The sequence below is a fragment of the Lacerta agilis genome, chromosome 11 (genome assembly GCF_009819535.1).
Source record: "Lacerta agilis isolate rLacAgi1 chromosome 11, rLacAgi1.pri, whole genome shotgun sequence".
NCBI lineage: Eukaryota > Metazoa > Chordata > Lepidosauria > Squamata > Lacertidae > Lacerta > Lacerta agilis.
In genome coordinates this window covers 31,419,990-31,441,248 of record NC_046322.1, presented here as the reverse complement: position 1 = coordinate 31,441,248, position 21,259 = coordinate 31,419,990, and the positions used below count along the sequence as shown (strand labels likewise).

General features: G+C 41.7%; 1 protein-coding gene across 2 annotated transcripts in view; it reads left to right on the top strand.

Annotated features, from left to right (window-relative positions):
* Positions 1-5,825: 5,825 nt before the first annotated feature.
* The window catches only part of EDIL3 (EGF like repeats and discoidin domains 3), a 227,190-nt gene continuing 211,756 nt past the window's right edge, over positions 5,826-21,259 (top strand). The window contains exon 1 of one of the 2 annotated variants that reach the window (XM_033164253.1): positions 5,826-6,059. In XM_033164253.1, the coding sequence (XP_033020144.1) occupies positions 5,993-6,059 (67 nt within the window). In that variant the 5' untranslated portion in view covers positions 5,826-5,992. The remainder of the gene's footprint in view (positions 6,060-21,259) is intronic. The other variant, XM_033164254.1, reaches the window with a different exon arrangement.

Here is a 21,259-nt window from a genome sequence, read left to right as displayed (position 1 = left end):
TGACTTTCATTCTGTTCCCTGTTTATTGTTCCCCTTCAGTGTTATCCTTTGGAAATAGCTCAGGTAGAGTTGTTGCTTTTATAGGCCTTATTTTTTTTTTTTTTATAAAAAACTGAGATGGTGGCCCCATAAGCTGCCACTATCTCCACCTCAGACTTTGAGCTCATCTGATTTCACAAAGTAAGCAGTCTCAGATCTAGTCAGCACTTGGATGGGAGACTGTGATAAAGCTAATCTTTAAATTAAAACTGGTCTGTACAATAAAGAAACCATCTAAGATACTCTGAAGGTGACATCAGAAGTCACCAAGGTGACTCAGAGCTTACGTGCTTGTTTCCTTGGAAATCTTAAAATAAAGCGGAAAGAAGATTTGGTGACAGGGACAAACTGTTTACAATTGTTGTTTGGTTAATGGAAATATATAGGTCCTAAGTGAAGCTGTGATCTTTTTGTGTTGTAACGGTTTTGTGATCTAAAGTACTGTTGCTGAAGTAGGTAAGAAAGAAGAGATGGTGTTGAATGAGAAGTTTAGGACCCATTTTTAAATGTTCTGTAAGAATTTTAGTTCCTCAAATATAACGTATGCAGATAAGAAACCCTAAGACATTTGGATTGTGCCTTGTATGCCTCCTTCTGGCAACTCCTGCATCCAAACTGGTGCCAAATGTATTGCTCTGCTTTCCTTTGGGCCACATCACAGAGGCTGAGAGTGGGAGAGTCTTGTCATCTGGGCAGCCCAGGACTTCCATACACAGTGCTTAGGTTTGCACCCCAGAGAGGTCACTTCAGTGCTGCTAACGCAACAAAAACAACACGGGAGGCAGCAGTTGTGAGTTAACAGTCTCTGCAGCTGCAGCTGGTGCTGTGATTCTCCAGCAGTTTGACTTCACCCCTGGAGGCACACCCTAATCTCTAAGCAGTGGGAGTTTCCAATGGTTCCAGGGTATGTGTTTCCTTTTGGAAATGAGATACAGTGGAGGCTATGGTTTATTTACACATATATGATTGAGGGGTTCACTGCATTGACGCCACAGATGCTCTTGTTTGTCCCATAGCTGCAGCCTTGGTTTGAAAAAGACATCAGCCATTATGCTCTGACTCTCTTTTCTGCTTGCCTCCTTTACCAGACTGCAACTTTTTTCTCCGAGGTCACATCACAGCCAACCCAAATCTAACACTCTACTTTAAACTCTGTCTTTGTCTTCTAACTAACTCTGAGTACAGGGAAGGCTCCCCTCCCATTTGCCACCTGGTACACAGCCCCCTCTTTTGGGCTTCCCTAATATCTCATTATTAGGGATGCGGGTGGCGCTGTGGGTTAAACCACAGAGCCTAGGGCTTGCTGATCAGGTCAGTGGTTTGAATCCCCATGATGGGGTGAGTGCCCATTGCTCGGTCCCAGCTCCTGCCCATCTAGCAGTTCGAAAGCACGTCAAAATGCAAAATGCAAGTAGATAAATAGGTACCGCTCCAGCAGGAAGGTAAACAGTGTTTCCTTGCGCTGCTCTGATTCACCAGAAGCGGCTTAGTCATGCTGGCCACATGACCCAGAAGCTGTACGCCGGCTCCCAGTAAACTCCAGTAGCTAATGAAAACAATTGCTTACATAAATGGACTTTTCCATGATATTCTACATAGTCCAGATTCCCAGTCTAGTGTGATGCCACTAACGTGTGCGTGTTTACATTATAAAAAACACTCTCTTTTTTAGAATGTTCGTTGTAAATTACAAGGTTTTAATGCAGACTAATTAGTGCGTATCACTGTTGAAGCAAGCTACATTCAAAGCAGGGACAGGGTTGGGAATTGGGGAAAAGCATTAGGCTTCCTAATTCCTTTTCCCCAGAAATGTGTACTGTATGGAAACACTAACAGGCAGTCTCAGAGATACTCAGTTCCTGCATTTGTTACAGGAAGAGCTTCTTCTGAAAGCACCATTGGCAAATCAAATAATGACAGCATCCACAACAACCAACTACATGGCAATGAGAGGATGCTTAAGTATTACAGCTCAACAGCAAATCAGGATGAGCAAGAAGTCCTGGATGGAGCTTTGATCAGAGCAATCCAAATTATAGGAAGCCAGCACAATTTGCAGCAGGGTAAATAATGCTGGTGTAATTTACCTGTATCCCAAACTCTGCTACTGCTGGCTGAGCTGCCCCAAGCCTGACAGAGTGAAAGCACACTTTCTGACTTACAGCTCCCTTTTTGCCACTGTAACTTCTGTTGGGATGCTAGGCCATGGGAGTAGTGGTAAGCCTCCCAATGTCCTAGCTCACCACTGCCATGACCTTTTGTGGGAGACTTACCCCATCTGAGTCTTGTCTGAGCTGGGATGGAGGACCTATGCCAGCATATCTCTGGCTGAGTCAGGATCTGGGACTTCAGACAGCATACCTCAACCAGAGACCCACTTATTCCAAACTCCTCATCCCAGCAGATCTTGGGTTTGGATTGCTCCCTAAGTGCATTTGGCTAATATACTTAGAAGCCCCACTGTCATGAACACCGATAGCCTCAAAACACAGAGTTCACAGTTGCGGAGATGCTTCCAAGCCAGTCAAATGAACTCATTTAGAAGCCCATCCAGACTTTCCCATTCAATTAAGGAAGGGAGTGGAGTAGATGGGTATGTTGGGAGGGGGATAGTATATATTTCCCACTCATCCCCACATGCTTTGAGATTCCCTATTGAGGAATAACACCTAAAAAGGGATTAAATCACTCTGCTTCCATAGTGGTGTTCCAGGAAGAATCCTGCCACTCTGTAATTTGAAATTGAGCAACATTGTATATTAATTTAGTCCTGCTGGGTCCAAAGGAACTACCAAATCCAGAAAACACAAGAACAGGCATGATGAGCTAAAATAGATGACAGCAGCGGAAAAGTCCAGCTCTGTACAAGTTGCTTGAATCTTTTGCTGAAGTGACATAACAGCCAGCACGTGACCTTGGCACCTGGGTCAATGATAACAATAAAGAAAACCAATAAAGACATCACAGTAGGTGGTGGAACCATAATATATTTGGGTTGTTTTGAAGAAGATGTGGATGTGAAATATGCCAATGTGAATTGTGTGAAGACAATGACAGATAGCAGAGGTGCTTGTTGCGATTTCTCCCAAGAAGATTTTGAGCATGTATGAAAGGTAGAAAAGACTTCATATCCAACTCCAAAATAATGAAAACGATTAAATGACACGCTCCAATCTCTGATCAGTATGAAAGAAAAGTCCAGAACCAAAGGACTGCTGAAGTATAAGTGAAGAACTGCTACAAGTGAATCCTGCTGTCTATAAGTGAAGGGAAAAGGTGGTGTGCATATGAATGGAGTTGTACTAGATGCTAAATAAAAAATGGAGTGATGGGCAGGTGAGAAACTGTATGAGAAACTGCTTACCTACAGTGTTTGTGTCAGTGACTTTAACACTCTCATTTTAAATAAGCAACTATTCTTCAGCAATTGGTCACTTCTGATCCCATATTTCATCACAGTGGCAAGGAGATTTACAAATGATACTATTTTAGGATTCCTGGCCAAACTCCATTGCAAGTGACTGTAACGCTCAACCCATTTCTTCTTACATTTATATTCTGAAGTAGTGTTCTTATCTGAAGCTTTTCCATGGGTGTGCACTAGAAGTCCAACATGCCCACCAGAGAGGTAGCTGCATTTTTGTGATGAATGGAGTGATTGCTGTATATATAGAGTGTGTAAAGTGATCTGGGATTCTGGAGAGGAAATGCACTGTATAAATGTAAGTTATTACTTGGGTGGTTTCATCTCTTTTGAGCAGATAAAAAGGACATGGCCCACGCTATAAATCTCTCCTCCAACCAGCTAATGGGATAAAATTAAATAAAAAATAAAATGTCAGTGCCAAAATATATCCCAGTGGTGAGATAGGAGTGTAGAATGGTTTTTGAGGAAAGTAGCCAAAGCTTTTGCAAAAAGTAGAAGATTCAAGAAACTTTCATATGATGCAGAGATAGGCTTGATAACATGGCAGGAGATGGAATCATGGTCAAACAAGCTAGCAAATGATGCTTAATAGGCCTTCTCCATCAATGATTTTGTCTTGGTATTGTTACCAAATGTTAGTACCCCAACTAATATTTCTAGAATGCACAGAAAATGTAGATGGTGGGTGGAACCCTATCTAAGTATGAAAGCTTATCAACCTCATAACATCTGGATGCACCGTTCCATGCTCACACAGCAGAATTATTAAACACAGTGATCTGAAAGCAGATTTGAGAAAAAAAACATTCATGTAGTCAAGTACACTGCTTCATAATACTGTACCCTAAAAAGATCTGTTTTTGAATTGCATTTATTATTGAACTGTGGATTTCTTTGAAAAGTGTGGTTTCTAAAAGACAATTCCCTTGATGATGATAAGCTTTTACAGTTCTGGAACATTTTCAGTTTCCTAGAAGTTCCTGGAAATCTTCTGCCTGACTCTTGACTCCAGCAACCACTTGCATTTTGTTTTTAAGGCTGCAGTTAGGGATGGGCTAAACCAATAACGCGAATTATGTTGATGCTCTTATTACAAGCATTCATTGCTTCACTCTCTGGCTATAACAGACAACATACGAAACTGATGGCATGCTCCACATTTTCAAAATTCTGCATGGGTCAGGTCAGAATATTCATGACTCAAATCTAGTGTTCATGCTCTGTCCTCACACAAAACATTCAATATACACAGATAAGAATGCAAGATGACCACATATTGTTGGGTTTTGTTTGTTTGTTTTTGGAACAAGTACAGTCAATGTAGGATTTGGACTGAAATTGCACAGTAAAACTGGGGGGGATCATGCCTACATTTCAATCCCAGTTCTCACCTTAGCTTAGCTATGAACTCCTTAGGTGGTTACCACTCTCAATATCAATTCCCACTTTTGTAGCATGAATATTACCACTAATTATGATGGTGGCGATGATATTTCCCTTTAAAAAAAAACAAGCCAACAACTTTGAAACCTGCTTTAAAAAACTCTGTGTTAAAGTGTGATTAATGTCAAGCCAACAATAATACAGAACAATTCAGAACTTTTGCACTTTGATGTTCACCCACACTCTCCCCGACATGCCCGATTCAACATCCACAACCAGTAAAGAGGGAGGAGTGTGTGTGTGAGAGAGAGAGGGGCGGGGGGGTCCTAGTTCCGCATTTGGTTGAGAACCCGCTCTCCCTCCATCCCTTCAGCGACTCCGCTCCGCTCCCCAGCCAAGAGGACGAGTCCTCCTCGCCCATCTCTCTCGACTTGCCTCTTACTTCGAGCTCCCCCCCCCACCTCCAGCGCGCGCCGCTCTCTGAGACAAAAGACGGGCCAATCAGAGGGCAGGGTGTGTCCGCGGTCCTCGCTGCCTCCCCCCCCCCGCCCGAAGCTGCCTCTTGAGTGAAGGGAGGCGAGGAGGGGGAAGCAGGCGGCGGCGGCGGAGGAGGAGGAGAGTGTGGTTCTCGCCTCAGACAGACGCGCGCACGCCGCCTCTGTTTGTACACAGCGCACTTTCCAGCCGGCAGAGCGCTCTCTCTCTCTCGTCATTGTTCTCTTCCCTGCAGCAGCGGCAGGAGCAGCCAGCCAAGAGGCTGCCCCCACCGACCCGCGGCAGACGAAGGAGGCGAAGGAAGAGTCTTGCTCGCTCGCTCCCACACACCTGCCGAGCACATCCGCGGAACCGGGCGCGTCTCCGGCGAGCGATGAGTGGCGACTCGCGGCAGCCGCGTTTCGGCCGCGAGCTGCGCGGGGGTCTCCGAGGAGGATATCCTGGCCATTAGGCGAGACGCAGCACTCGCCGTTGGGGAGGAGGAGGAGAGAGGCTCTTCCCTCACGCGAGGGGACGTCTCCTTCCTCGTGGGGATCTGCTGCTGAGCGACCAGGTGCGGAGAGACCGCCGCTCTTCCTCCCGCGCCAAACTCCTCGACTCTGCCGTCTCGGGATCGTCCCTCTGGACTCAGATCCAGGGATCACCATCATGAGCCGCTGGGTGGGCGCCTGGCTCGTGCTGTGCGCCAGCCTCGGAGCGCCGTCGTCCGCCAGAGGTGAGCGGCGGGCGAGGGGGACGGGAGGATGCTCGACGGGGGCGCCGCGAGGGTCAGGGGAAGAGCAGCAGAGGCGCATTCCGGTGTGGAAAGTGATGGCAAAGTCCAAAAATGAATAAATAAAGTGAATTAATGCGCCGGGCAATCTCGGGGAAGGAGCAAGCGTGTGTGGGGGGAGAGATAGAGAGACGTGTGAATAAGCCAGAGCTGCCTGGACGTGGGTGTTTTCTTGTATGTATTTATTTTCTTTAATCAGATTATGTGTCATCCATCCGCAGACATGTTCTCTTTAGCAATGGGCGCTTCGCAGATGCAGTCAGGGCTTCCGCGTAATCCTGATAAGCGCATTGGCAAGACGGAATAATAATAGTAATAATAATAATAATAATAATAATAATAATAATAATAATAATAATAATAATAATAATAATAATAATAATAATAATATAGCCATCATCACCAAACAAGCAGCCCTGCGATCGTTTCCTTAGTCCCTCCCTTCCGTTGTTTGTTTTGTTTTATTTTTAATTATACATCTGACGCGCAGCGAAGAAGCAGGAGAGCCTCGGACAGTTTGCGAATGCAGTCGCGGGGCTTCTTCCTGCTCCGCTGTCCTCCCTGCCGTCTCTAAATAGGACGCCCTCCTCCTGAAAAGGTGCAGTGATGGAGGTTGCTGGGGAGGCGGGGAGGAAACTTCCTCGCTCGCTCTCTTTCTGTATTAATCGGATGCACCGAGGGGAGGCTCGGATAGAGAAAGATTAGACAGATGCATGCATTAATTCTGTGCCTTTAACGGGTAGGCAGATGGAGGAGTGGTGGATGGAGAGATGGCAAAAATACCTCGCAGATAACACAGATTAGATCCTCTCCATATATCGAGCCTTTGCCCAGACAGAGGGGAAGGACACACGCCGAGGAGGTAACTTAGACATGTCTTCACCCTCTCACTCTGCCTTTGAAAATATGCCTTCAGGTGTCTGCGAAAGTTGAGAGGCTTCCTCAGATAAGGAAATCATTGAAGAACGAGCTTTTTTATTTTCTTCCCCAGGCTGTGTTGTGGGGCAGTGGGAAAGGGAGGAAAAAATGCCTCACTAACTGGAGAGGAAAGCCCAACTGCTGCAGCTGAGCTTGGCGTTTCCAACTTTGGTCCAGCCTTGATTTTTCTCCTCCCTCGCGCCCTCCACCAATTTCCCCGAAGGAGCTGCTCACCTTTTCTCCTCATAACACAGATTTGTTCCTGGGAGTTTTATTGTAGGGGGAACCAGGGCAGAGGAGAAGGGAAGAGAAACACCTTGTCTTCCCAGCTGATCTGAGAGGAGGGATATCTCTATATTATATACTTATAGAGATATAGATATTGCAATCTCCCTCCTCTCTGTTTGTTTTTTGACAGCCTCCCCTTCAGAATAAAGAGCTCCCCGCTCCCGCAGTTCGCCTTGTCTCCTCAGCACTCATAGGTGGGGATGGCGATGATTTAACAACTATATTATGTCAGCACTCATATGTGGAGACTATTATTATTATTTATTATACTATATTATGTGAGAGAAAATGTATATTGGAGCAAACAAGAGGCAGCTGCAGCTTCGACATGAGAGGCGCCTCGCGGGGGTGGAGGAGGCGAGCCTGTGGCAGGAGGCGAGCCGCTCGGTTCTGACGGGGCTGGAGTGATCCCCGCTTGGGTCTCGCTAAGTCGTCCCCGAGGGGAGGGGTGGAGGGAGGCGTTCCTCTGGCGGAGATTCTCTCCCGCGCTCTGTTCCCTCGCTGAGGAAGCGGCCCTGCCTTCGCTTTGATCCTGCTCGACGACGCGCGCCACGGGCTGGGCGCGAGCGCAGGGCTTGACTGAGGGGAGCCCCAGTCGGTCGCCGCCTGGTAGCGCGGGAGGAAAAAGCGCGCGTGCCGCCAGCAGAGCAGGGGCAAAAGGCGCTCGGCAAATCCTCGCGTGAGGGGGGATGCATGCAGCCGCCACTGCCGCCGCCGCCGCCTCCGCAGCAGCAGCAGCAGCCACCGCCCACTGGCTGTGTCCTATCGTGAGAGAGACAGCTCCGTGCTGCGGCCATTCACCCACATTTCCCTCCCCTGCTGCTGCCGCTGCCGCCGCTCTACAAATCACAACCCCTGTTGTCACCAATGCACACGTATAGTAGTAGGTGTGTAATACACACGTATAGCCAGAAAACTCGGAGATCGCACACCCTGAATTGCGGGCAGTGTAAATAACAGCATTCACTTGTGTGTACTCCAAAAGTGGGGAAATGAGATATGACAAAATGAAAAATTAAAAATAAAATCCTTCCAGTAGCACCTTAGAGACCAACTAAGTTTGTTCTTGGTATGAGCTTTCGTGTGCATGCACACTTCTTCAGATACCATGAGTTTCTGAGGTACCCACAACTTCACCTCAGGTTACCAGCATTCGCATGTGAATGTTGACACACCTGCAGCTCGTCTTTATGTCTGGAGTTTCAACAACTTCTGGGGAATTTTTAAACATGCTGTGGTTATGCAGGTTTTGCCTTCCTTATGGGAAGCGAAAATGTGTGTGTGTTTTTTTTTAAAAAAAAAATATGAAGATAAAACATGTCAAAAAGGCAACTGGGCTTGCCAAAGAATGGATCCGCCTTAAGCGTTTATTAACAGTTTTGGGGGAGAGGGGGCTGAGGATGCATGTGAATCTCTCAAAGACTGAATAGCAAGGAGGTTAACACTTGACAGGAGACACCAGAATTCTCTCAAAAATAATTGCAATGTAGGGTTTGATGTATATTAAGTAAAATAGAAACATCAATCCCACACCCACCCACCCTCTCACCCCTGTCCACCTCTTCCCCCTTTTTTCTTCCCAATATCTCAGCAAATGAAACTGATTTGTAAAAATGACACATGTAAAAAATACGAGAGAGAGAGAGATTGCACATCCTTTTGTAAACCAAGAAATCTTTAATAAAAAATACTTCAAAATAATAATAATAATAATAATTGCAATGAGATTATTCCTGTCCCCAAAGGTTATTCCCTTCCTTCATGCATACTTATGAGTGCCCACAATTAATAAATGCAATACTACCTGGTCTTACAAACAATTTTGAGAGTGAGCAATAACACAGCACACTAAAAGTGTTGCTGTGTACTTTTAATGTATTTACAGTATTTATGGGGGAAAGTATAAACCTGGTACTTAAAAAAACAAACAAACTTCCAAACAGCATACACAAAATAATACAAAACAATTATCAACAACGCACAAATACTATAAGCAAATTTGAAAAAAGCAAGTATAAATTAACTAAATTACTGAGAAATTGCCATATTTTTCCTGGGAAATAGTAAGAAAAGGCATGTGCTCAATCCAGGAGTTGTCAGTGTGATGCTTGTGAGTGCATATGTGCTCTCAGAGGTCTTCCTTAGTTCCTACAGCTTCCTTTTCCTTTCCCCTTCCTCTGCTGAAATATGCATTCTGTTGTATGCAATAAGAAAGGTTGTGGTGTGCATGTGGCTGGTTTGCAAATGTGCCCACAGACCCACCTTTGGTGGTGATCAATCCCAGATTGTCCGTAATTCCCCATGGACAAAGAACTGGCAGCCTTACATAGCAAAAACCATCACTCTCCCACTTATATCAGCCTGATGCTCCTCCTGTAACCAAAAACTTATTAGTTTAATCATTCCAGTTATAGGAACAATGATGTGTGAACTCAACTAACTCTTAACCTTTGAACGTATGAACTTTCAAATAATATTATTTTATTATAACAGGCCCTTTTACGGTTAATTACTGTTAGTGATAATCATGGTGTCTAAGTCTTCTTTGATGTACAGTAGCAGGATACATTTGTCTAATATTTCTTTTGCATTTGCACTGAGTTTTCCTTGATTGATCTTTTCTTCGAAAATTAAACTAATATAGCAGTCTAATGGGGGCGGGGGAATGCTGTTGCCATTATTCTTCAATACTTTCCATACACTGATGCAGCAAGCATGTGATACCTTTGCATTCTATTTTTATAACTGGAGATTGAACTGTTAAGCAAAATGAGCTATGGGGTAAGAAGTAATAAAATAACAAAGCAAAATCTGGAGGAGAATCTGTATTATGCACACACATACTGGTGAAAAATCAGAAACTCAACCTTGTATGATTTGAAGTGCATTATTTACTAAGGCAAAAGTGAGGCCAACAACCAGCTGGTTAGTGATGCCAACTATTTCCAGTAATTCTGCCCTGGTAGCTCAGTTGGTAGAGCATGAAACTCTTAATCTCAGGGTTGTGGGTTCAAGCCTCATATTGGACAAAAGATTTGTGCTTTGCTGGGTGTCGGACTAGATGATCCTTGTAATCCCTTCCAACATTATTATTCTGTGATTCTAACTCCTTATTTCCAAGTTCCAAGTGATATAACTGGATGAAATTTAATCAAATTTTAAACCAAGATCAATGGAAAAGTAAAATAGCTGTGGTGTTTCTTTGCAATAACATTCTAAACAATGTTTTAATCTTCAAAAACTACATAGGAAAAATAAACAAGGCTTGTGCCAGTGAAGTAATTGGAAGGCTTGATGCTCAGTAACCATTGGTGCTATATAAATTAGTTATTGTCAACAATGTCTGCCAGATCATTTTATTTATTGATTGAGTTCGGATGGTTATTCAACATGACCAACCAAACCAAGCATAACTTTTGGTTTTCAGTGACTCTGAGAAGAAACATATTTAAGTTGCATATCTTCTCCACTACACCACACTTCAAGTGTTTGAAATCTATAAAGCCTGCTACAGTTTGTAAGAGTGGAAGGGTGAAGATGCACTATAAAATATGCGGAATGATATTTCATGATTGTTCAGCTCTGTGAGAAATTGCCAGCTGTGTAGGTTGAAGAGCAGATTGGTTTATTTTTTCAGTTTGTATATACTTGTTCAGAAATAGGAGAAAACAAAAATTTAAAGAGTCAATAAGCGCATGAAAGCAATATACCTTCCCCACTGTCAGTCCTCTGGCAACTGCTATTTAATGGTTATTTAAATACAGGAATGGTTTAATAGTTAATCAAATACAACCACTCCTGTCCTTCTCACTGCAATAGAGCTATGCCGAGCATCTCCCCAAATATTGGTAGGTTCAGAGGCGTAGGAAGCCGCTCAGGCACCTGGAGCAGCAAACATGACATGTACCCGGGGGCGGGGCCTCACCACGTGTTCTGCCAAGGGGCAGGGTTCTTTTGGGATCTGGATACAATGAACACACCAATGGAAGAAGAACAAATATGCTTTTATTTCTAGATACAATCAGCAGCAGACAAATGTAGCATATCTGATAAAAGCCCAAGCACAATCTCCCCTTCTGCCGCCCGGGGCCCCAAAGGAGCGGCGAGAGAGACCCCTCACGCCAGGAAACCCACAGCACCCGGTACCTGGTCTGTGGCGAAGCCCAATCAGTCCCCTCCATTCCTTCGTTTATATAGTTGACTTAATAGGTTTGATTGTTTCCACCTGGCTATCAGGTACCATTCCCGACTGGTCAGGCACCTGGGTGTGGCTTGGCTAAGGTCATTGGCAGCTGAAGGTGTTCTCAACTAATTGTATCTTCCTCACCAGCAACTTTACTTTGCTAATTTCAAGACTGAGGATGGAAAAGGGAGGAGGATATGCAACCTGACTCCTCGTGATTACAAAGATCTTCCGCGAGTTTCCACTACACTACGTAGAGCACATGCGCAGCGTTGCTATGTACGATGCATGCATCATACATAGCAACGCCACACGTGCGCTGTACATAGTGGGTTGCCAGCGCTGGTGCTCCAGCACCTTACGGATGGTGCCGGGATCCTCTGCTCGTGGCTGCAGCCGCGAATGGAGGATTCTCTACATGCAGCTGCAGCCACGAGCAGAGGATCCCAGCACCATCCGTACGGTGCTGGAGCGGCGCCACCAGAAAACCACATGCCTTGTCACCCCTGGAGACATGGCACAGGGAGCGCACTGCCCCCACTGCCCCCCCATTGCTATGCCCCTGGGTAGGTTGGAGGCATTAAATAAAATAAGGGGATTGACCTTAATCTCAGTGGCATTTTCTTTCCCCTACCTTCTGAGAAATGAGCCATAGGGATCCAACCTACACCTAAATACTGGTTACTAAACTTTTGATGTGATTGCACTTGAGCAGCAAAAACTAAGAAAAGGTTTGCTAAGAAAAGTGATATGCTCAAAATGTTTGCCCACATCCACATTTATAATATTGCCATAGTGCATGCAGTTCAGAAAATAAGAGGTGCTCTGTTGGCTCAGAGCAAAGGTCCACCAGTTAGTCCAGCTAGCTTCCTATTTCCCATAGTGGATAGCCATGAGCTTCTAAGATGCCTTCAATAAGGGCATGAAAGCAATAGCCCTTCCCCATTGTCAGTGCTCTGGCAACTGGTATTTAATGCCATCAAGCCACTGAACAAGGAGGTTCTTTTTAATGATCATGGTTAATAGTTGTTGATAATTCCATCCTATGTGGATGCGTCTAATCTCCATTTAAAGCCTTCTAAGCACATATTGTAGATGCAATACAAATAAAGTTGAGTATAGATTTATAGAGACTGTAATCTTCTCACCACTTTTATGGGATAAAATACATGAGCTAGCTTCAATTCATCTAGTATGTGAGGAGAGTACCAACTCTGCTTTCATAGAAGCAGGGTTGACAGAATGACATCCATCAAAGGAAAGAACATTGAGTAAATGTGGGGTGGTCTACATTGTCCCCCACCATGTATGTATGGGTTCATGCATTCTCTCCCCATATGTAGAACATAATGTATGATTGGTCCTGTGTGCTAAATGTTCTAAATGTCTCATGCATGTATCCCAGATATGTCTTCTTCTTTTTTTTTTTTTTTTTTTAAAAAAGACATTTCTTCCACCTGTTTTTTAATTAATTAAAATTAAGGAGTTGTTCTTTGTTGGGTACTTCTACAGTAAAGAAGTCAATCTTTAACAGTAATATAAAAATGATTATACACTATACAATAAATTTTGCACATGGCTTTTTTTTAATCAAATAAGCAAGTTTATAAAGTGAAAATGCATTCTATTAATTCATTTAAAACCTTTGTGAAAATGGAAATTGTATGCGCATACAGAGCATCATTCATTTGCACTTTTTCCACCTCTGTTTATGTGGGCATGTTTTGCTTGTTCCATAGATCACTGATAGATGCATACATTCCAAATTCAATTTGTGTAATCTCCAGTTAGATGACTGAAGGGATGGCTCAGTCAGTAGAGCATGGTGGGTTTGAGCACCACTTTGGGCAAAAGATTAGTTTGTTGCAGGGGGTTATATTAGATGATCCCCATGGTCTCTTCCAACTCTACAATTCTATGAAAGAGTCTTAAGTAAGAAGTCTAGTAAATACCTCACCCTGGTACCTTGGAGAGCTGCTGTCAGTCAAATTAGACAGTACTGGCCTATGTGCACTAGTGTACTTACTCCTTATTTGTTTATTCTGTCCCACGTCCAAAGATCTCTGGGCAGATAACAGAAAACCAAACAAATTCATAAAATGCAGCAATGCATTCAAATACAATTGTTGTTGTCGTTTAGTCGTTTAGTCTTGTCTGACTCTTCGTGACCCCATGGACCAGAGCATGCCAGGCACTCCTGTCTTCCACTGCCTCCCGTAGTTTGGTCAGACTCATGTTGGAAGCTTCGAGAACACTGTCCAACCATCTTGTCCTCTGTTGTCCCCTTCTCCTTGTGCCCTCCATCTTTCCCAACATCAGGGTCTTTTCCAGGGAGTCTTCTCTTCTCATGAGGTGGCCAAAGTATTGGAGCCTCAGCTTCAAGATCTGTCCTTCCAGTGAGCACTCAGGCCTGATTTCCTTCAGAATGGATAGGTTTGATCTTCTTGCAGTCCATGGGACTCTCAAGAGTCTCCTCCAGCACCATAATTCAAAAGCATCAATTCTTTGGCGATCAGCCTTCTTTATGGTCCAGCTCTCACTTCCTTACATTACTGGCTTAAATGGTGGCTTCTAAAATACAGTAGAAACCACCATTTAAGCCAGTCTCAATCTTCTCACTTTTAATCTGGCATCTAAAAGCCCGCAGTGTAGACCTCGACTGGATTTCAAGGGGGTGGTGCTACCAATTTTTGGTGCCGCAACAGAAAAATTCTTCCCCACATCCCAGCCGCTAAGGACCCCCTCCTCCCCACAACTGATCTTAATTCCCAGTAGGAATGAGCTGGGAAAGATACTCCAAGTGTTTAGGTTACAAGCCACTTTTAAAATTAAAGAAATAAAACCTTTACTATAGCCCAGAAACATATTTTCAGCCAGTGAGGTTCTTTAAGAACCAGACTGACATGGCTTCAGCTGGTGGTCTCACTCAAAATACAGGCTGCTGCATTTTGTACTTGCTGCAGTAGGTTATCAGCAAATGGATCCCTATGGCCAAGCTATCCTTGTTCAGGAATGGCTGTAGCTTGTGCACCAGCTGTAGCTGATGAAAGACACTCCACATTAGTGACTGATGAGTATCCAGGAGTATTCACAGACTTTATACTTGCTCTATACCTGCTCATACAAGAGGAGTGCAACAAGTCATTCCCCTAAGTCCTGGAGTTACTAACCAAATGCATGTAGTATGATAACAGACAAATATGTGGGGTTATAGCCAGTGTTAGTTATACTTATCAGAATCAATGGACCTGACTAATTTACACACATTGATTTCTGTAGTCAGCTATAATATATTTAATCTCATTAAACAAATACTTTTTTATTCTATGCTCCCTTTTTGTCTCTTGGTTTTTGGTTTGGCAAATCATATTGTTCCCATCTCTTTCCCAAGTATTTTGTCTCTAGTTACACTTTTCTGGATTTGTCTACAGCTCTGAGAGCAGTTCATACCTTGCTTTTCATTATTAGGCTTTCCGAGTAAGTGCCTTGTTTTCTTTAATAATCCTTAAAAAGGGAATTAAATAATAAGCATGTATTTAAGTTTTCAAATGCACTTGGGGAAAATTCCACAACTAAAAAGTGTGTGTGTGTGTGTGTGTGAAGAAAATCCTTTATCCTGGTAGACAAGGAGAGGTGAGATGACCTAGCAGGGTTCTCACCCCACCCCCACCCCCCATTTAACTTGATGTGATTCTTTGTAGGTGACAGATTTTAGCTGGGCTTTTTTTAGCTGTCTCTTTTATGAGTCATGTTCTGACCCAGATGTCATTATACAGATTGATATCCTGGTTATCTTTTTTCCTTCAGGCTAAGTGGACAACTGCTTTTCATAATGCCTTTGCATTTCGTCGGTGCATTCTCATCTAGCCTATTTTAACATTTCAACTTTATCAGGTTGCTGTCTGACATGAGTGGCTTTTCCCATTCATGTCAGTGAATGTATGAATTATCTGTGTTCAGATTTAGTTGTTTTATATTCTGCTATCAAGCAAATACTTTATCTATGGGTCACAGTGCACAAATGACGTGAGTGTTGAGATTGACGTATACTACACTCAGATTACCGTTCCCATAAAGAAGGGGTCGCTGACCCAGATTTTCTTGTTATTAATGTTTTATTGACTTGACGGAATACCAGAATTTTCAGTAGTACAACCAATAAAAAGGCACCAAATTTTATAATTCCCAAATTAGCAAAACTATCCACTTCCCAAAGCCTTTATCCCACAAACAACAAGTAAATATAGCTGATTTTAACTGGTGAGGAAAATTCTACCCAATGGAGAAATAAACCAAGCAAATGAAAATCATAAAGATAATACCAATTAAGAATGTGGAGGTGTTAGAAAGGGAACCTGAAGCACAACCAGAATTTTGAACATTTATTCTATTCAGGAGCAAGGAGCATAAGCCCAAGTGATGAACACCAATATCCCATTGTTACCTTCTCCTAAAATCAGACTGAATGTAGACTCAAAACCAAGTTTCAAAATGTAAAGAATAAAATTTGATTATAAAATTACTGTTTTTATTAGAGTTTGGACAAAATGAGAATTCCCATTTTTAAGAGAATGAATGAATGGAAGTAGGGAAGTAATTAACAAGAGATCTGTACTTAACTTGGTTTCCCTCTGTGACTTGTTGGCAGGCCATATTTATCATATTCAACATGTCATATTCAATTTGATCTTTTAGCCTATGATGATAAGGAAATACTACCAAGGGGGAAAAATATGCATGCTAAGGAAAGCACCCACATTATTATGATGCATTGTCAACATGCCAGTTACAAAGAGCAGTCCAAGAAAGTGGGCAAATCCTGTTTGGAATCTTTTTATTATTATTATTAAAAAGTTTTTATTTAAATTATTTTAAAAATATTTGGAATCTTGACAAGTCAGAACCTTGAGACTCAGTATAAAAGTCTTGCAGGAACTCAGGGTCCATGCTCACAACATTGTTGCACACATTTTCTCTTTGTTTTAGCTCTGTACTGTGTAACTCAGAGCAGAGGAAGAAGGAACCATATCTGAATTTTATTCGTCCCATGCTTTGTGGAATACCCATTTACTCTTGTTGAGCTAGGAAAAGAAAAACTGTAATTTAAAAATGTATTTTAATAATACTGACCATCAGACCCACTTCACTGTTATTGATATGTCTTGGGGTGCTGGCAGATTCATAGCCTTGTAACACTCACAGGGAGATGGCATCTGTATAACCCATGCAAAATACAGTGTTGATTCTGTATGTGAGCTGTCCATCTGCTGCAATACACATAGTACCAGCAGTTGGATAAAGGATCACTATGATTTCACAAATCATGGCATCCACATATTCATGTTCCATATGAATGCACCACTTTACACAAACCCCACATGTGCACAACATGCCACTTGCCTGCCAACACCCCAAGCATCCATGTGTTGTGGGTGGGGCAGGGAGCCAACAAATTTGAACCAGCAGTCATTGTCACCATCTGGGTTACAGTTTATCCAGTTGTTCTTTTCCTTTTATCACTTTGGTGCAAGTTGCAAGGAAATTTCAAAAGAGGATGCCCCACATCAGGCTTCTCAGTTGCTAAAATGAGAAAAAGCATTCTGCATCAAGTTTATGCAGAATTTTTTGCTTTATCACCTTGGTGCAAAAATAGCAAATTCTCACCTTGCAAAGGGTGCATTCGTAATCCACAGGAAATTTCTAGTGCTGAAAAATATGCAAATAATACTGAGGTATGTCATACTTTCTCTACCAACTTAAAACAAAATACAAAAAAGTTGCACAGGGTTTATAGTGACATAACAGACATTTAAAATACAACAAATACTTGTCCTTGCAGAGCGATACCATTATATATATTCCCATGCTTATGAATGAACTCTTGGTCCCCATCAATACCTTTATGAATAGGAAGGAATATAAATTGTAAATTAATTTTGTCTGTAAAAATGAAAAGAAAGAAAACGTGTGTGTCTTACACAGGGTTTTGTACCAAGCATTCATTGCTGCCCACTATGGTAAATCTCAGAGGGCATAAACAAGCAGCTTCTTTAAAGATTTTATAGTACGGTATTAAGAGCAAATGGGCTGGAGATGGGAAGGTGGTGTAGAAAAAGAGGCAATAATGTCTCCAAGCAAGGAAACAATTATGTTAAATCACAGCTGATTCCAAATGTACAAGTAAAATAATTGATCAGCTGTCATTGGTTGCCTAAGAAGTCCAGAGAAATGTAAATGATGGCTAAAATGTCTTCTTAAGTATGGATGTTGTCAAGGTTGCAGTCAAGGTTGGCGTTCTTTCCTGTTTATTTTGACCTCATGTCTTTCTGCCGCTAATGGTAGTGCTTTTCCCCGCCTACTTACATTAGTTTTATGCAGGAAATAGAAGTCCTCTTTATGTATTATTGCCTTTCAACAACTCACATTATAGCAGTCTCCACCCCCACAAATGAAGCAAAAGCTTTCAAAATAGTTTTGAAAGTGATTAGCATTGCAGTGCCTAATGGAGCACAGGTAGAATGGGAAGCCCAGGCAAAATATGTCTTGCTGTGACATTTGTTCTAAACTATTATGTGCCATGACAGTTAAGCTATTACTTATTCCCTCTTGGTTCATTATTCTATAGACCTTTAATGACTCACTGACTTTAACCTGACTCTTGTAATTTCAAGATTATAACTCTGTCTCAAATACAAATTCTGTTAAAAATGTTAGCTTACTTTTAAAGATTGGCAATAAGGTTTAACTTTTTTTGGTCAGAAATGTATTCCTTAAATTTCAACGACTGGCAGCACAATCCTATGTGTGTTTACTCATTGTCCCCTGGTCTTCAATCTAGTTTACTCCCAGGTTAATGTGCATAAGTGTGCTTAAGTGTGCAAAGGATTTCAGTGTTACTGACAGATTTTCCAAAAAAACTATCATTACATATGAAGCTAGTCTAGATTGAGTAGTTAGTGCCTCTCCCAATAGACCCAGAAATGCATTAGAGCATACTAATATTCTGCACTGTGCAATTTTGCATAGGGTGCAACAGATCAACCTAAAAATATAACTATATAAATATTTTAAAAGACTTCCTCTAACTTCATATAGGAATAGTTACAGGTGGGTAGCCGTGTTGGTCTGCCATAGTCGAAACAAAATAAAAAATTCTTTCCAGTAGCACCTTAGAGACCAACTGAATTTGTTCTTGGTATGAGCTTTCGTGTGGCTCATACCAAGAACAAACTCAGTTGGTCTCTAAGGTGCTACTGGGAAGATTTTTTTTATTTTGTTTCATATAGGGATGTCTGGAGTTTTTTTGTTTAGTGGTTTCATAATTTCCTCAATTATAGCAATACATTTTATAAGTCAAGAGACTAATTGTGGGAATTACACAATGCTGATTGTGGATTTCTACCTTTCCTCCTATAATTTGAGCACGACAGGAAGTGGACCTATAATAAGAGTAAAACCAGAGGTTCTGTCTTTGTCTTTCATTTTGGGTCCAATACAAGGACTGAAACTATGATGTTCAGTCCTTGCATTGTAGCCAGAAATAACTGGTTAAAGTCTGGGTCAGAGGAGTAGAACTTCACCCTTGCTAACATTTTTTCTCTTATTTTTGTCATAGCTTATTTCCTGTTCCATTTTTAATAGCTATTTTAACTATTGATTGGCAAAGCAATTGTCGTGAAAAATGAAAGAGACATTAAAGAGAGATGTTGTTCCCCCCATGGAAATACTGGCAAAGGGCATTTTTCTTATCACTGTAACTTGAAAAAGCCCAACCATTTTGTGATTTCCCCCCCCTAAATAAATAATAAGTGGATCCCTATGCAATCCCTTGACCCTGTTGAAAAAAATATTTCAGAGTTTTAGTCTTCTAGAGCAACCTTGCCCTTATTTCTACATTTGAGGCTGCTAAAAACAACTGCTTTTCTTATGTCTATGCCAGGAAGATTACAAACCACATTTTTAAAAGCTCTTTGGTTTTGCATAACTGATCTCAGTAAGAAAGCCCCCGCTGAGAATATGAGATTTACTGATATGGAATTCAGTGATCAAGCAAAGAGTTTAATAGCCCTAGTGAGATGAGTGTTAAGGGAGAAAATTAAAACAAAAAGAATTAGTGACTCATTTGGTTGTACTAGAAAGGCAGACATTTTCTAATAATTAATTAACTAATTTAAAATCCCTTTCCTTTCTTTGTTCAAGTAATAACTTGAGTACTTGTACAGTAAAGCAATATGTCTTAAAAAGCATTGTGGAAAACAATGATACTTAGTAAAATAAAACTACAATTCAATGGACAACATGTGTCCATCTTGGCATCAAATGAGCTAGTGCATAAAATGAATGTACAAATAATAATAATAATAATAATAATAATAATAATAATAATAATAATAACAACAATAATAATAATAATATCTTTGTGAAAGTGAACATTTTACCCTGTATTGTATTGTATTTTATTGACACCTCTGGTGTCCCAGTTTAGCTGGGCAAGTTCTGCAAGTCTCATAACTCAATGTTCAATCACAAGTTTTGCCTACAAATGCCCCCAGTTCAGTCCCTATCATTTCTAGTTAAATAAATCTCAATTACCTCACCTTGAAATTTCAAAGGGTAGGTGCCACACTAAATACTCATTACTGGTAGTCATACAAGAGGACAGGATCTAGAGTGTGCTAGACTGCCACTTCCATCATGCCTGACCATTGACCATGCTGGCTTGGGGCTGATGGGAGTTGTAGTCCAACAGCTTCTGAAGGGAACCACATTGGCTACTCTCTGGATTAGAATACACAGTGTAGTTTTGCACACTACTATTATGTTGTGTCAAAATTCTCTGTGGAAATGGTTAATGGGTAAGTATTTCTTGTTTCTTGTCTCTTGGGTTCCCTCTGAACTACTGAATCCCAAGTCCTGATCCCATATGGTCCACAAAATCATATCTGTGGCTTCATTTAGGTACTTATGCACAGTGGTGTCCTTAATTTCATCTGAAAAATGTTGTAGGGCAATCATGAGTCCCAGTCACCATAGATGGTATATTCCTTTCGCCTTCTAGCTGCAGTGCACCATTGAAAGAGGGCATATGAAGAAGAGGAAATAATTAAAAAGCTTTGGTTTCAATCTAGTTTATTATCGGTTTGGTCTCCTGCCATATTTACCTTCCTCTCCTGTGCTTACCTCCATAGGCCTTTGGTAGGATTGCCAGGTTATACTTATAACAGGTTCTTGTGCCAGTAATAATTATTGTGCCCAGTTACAAATCCTAGTTGTGGCATTTTAGGTGGTATGCGTGATAAATTTTGGGTTAATTCCCTTCCAATTATTCTTTCTGCTTCTGCTGTCAACATGATTTCTTCTAGGACATAGTGAATCCAGTTTCTCATATGTGTGTGTGTGTGTGTGCCTGTGAGTATGCATATATTTTAGTAAACGATTGCTAAATTCTTACAAAATGTAAATGAGGGAAACCTGTTTCCCGGCTGTGCCACTGCATACTGTAGATCATACTCCTTCATCTGCTCCCCCCAACCTCTACCCCCCAAAAAAACTTTATACCAGATCGTACAACCAGTTAAATAAATAAATAAATAAATAAATAAATAATGTATTGTATTGTATGACAAAAAATTCAGTCATGTGACCTTCCACCTGCAGAATGAAGTTATATAACCACCCCATGTATGCAAATATATGTTAACACAAAAATCTATTGAAGGATACTATAAAATATCAACATTTAGACTTTGTAGAA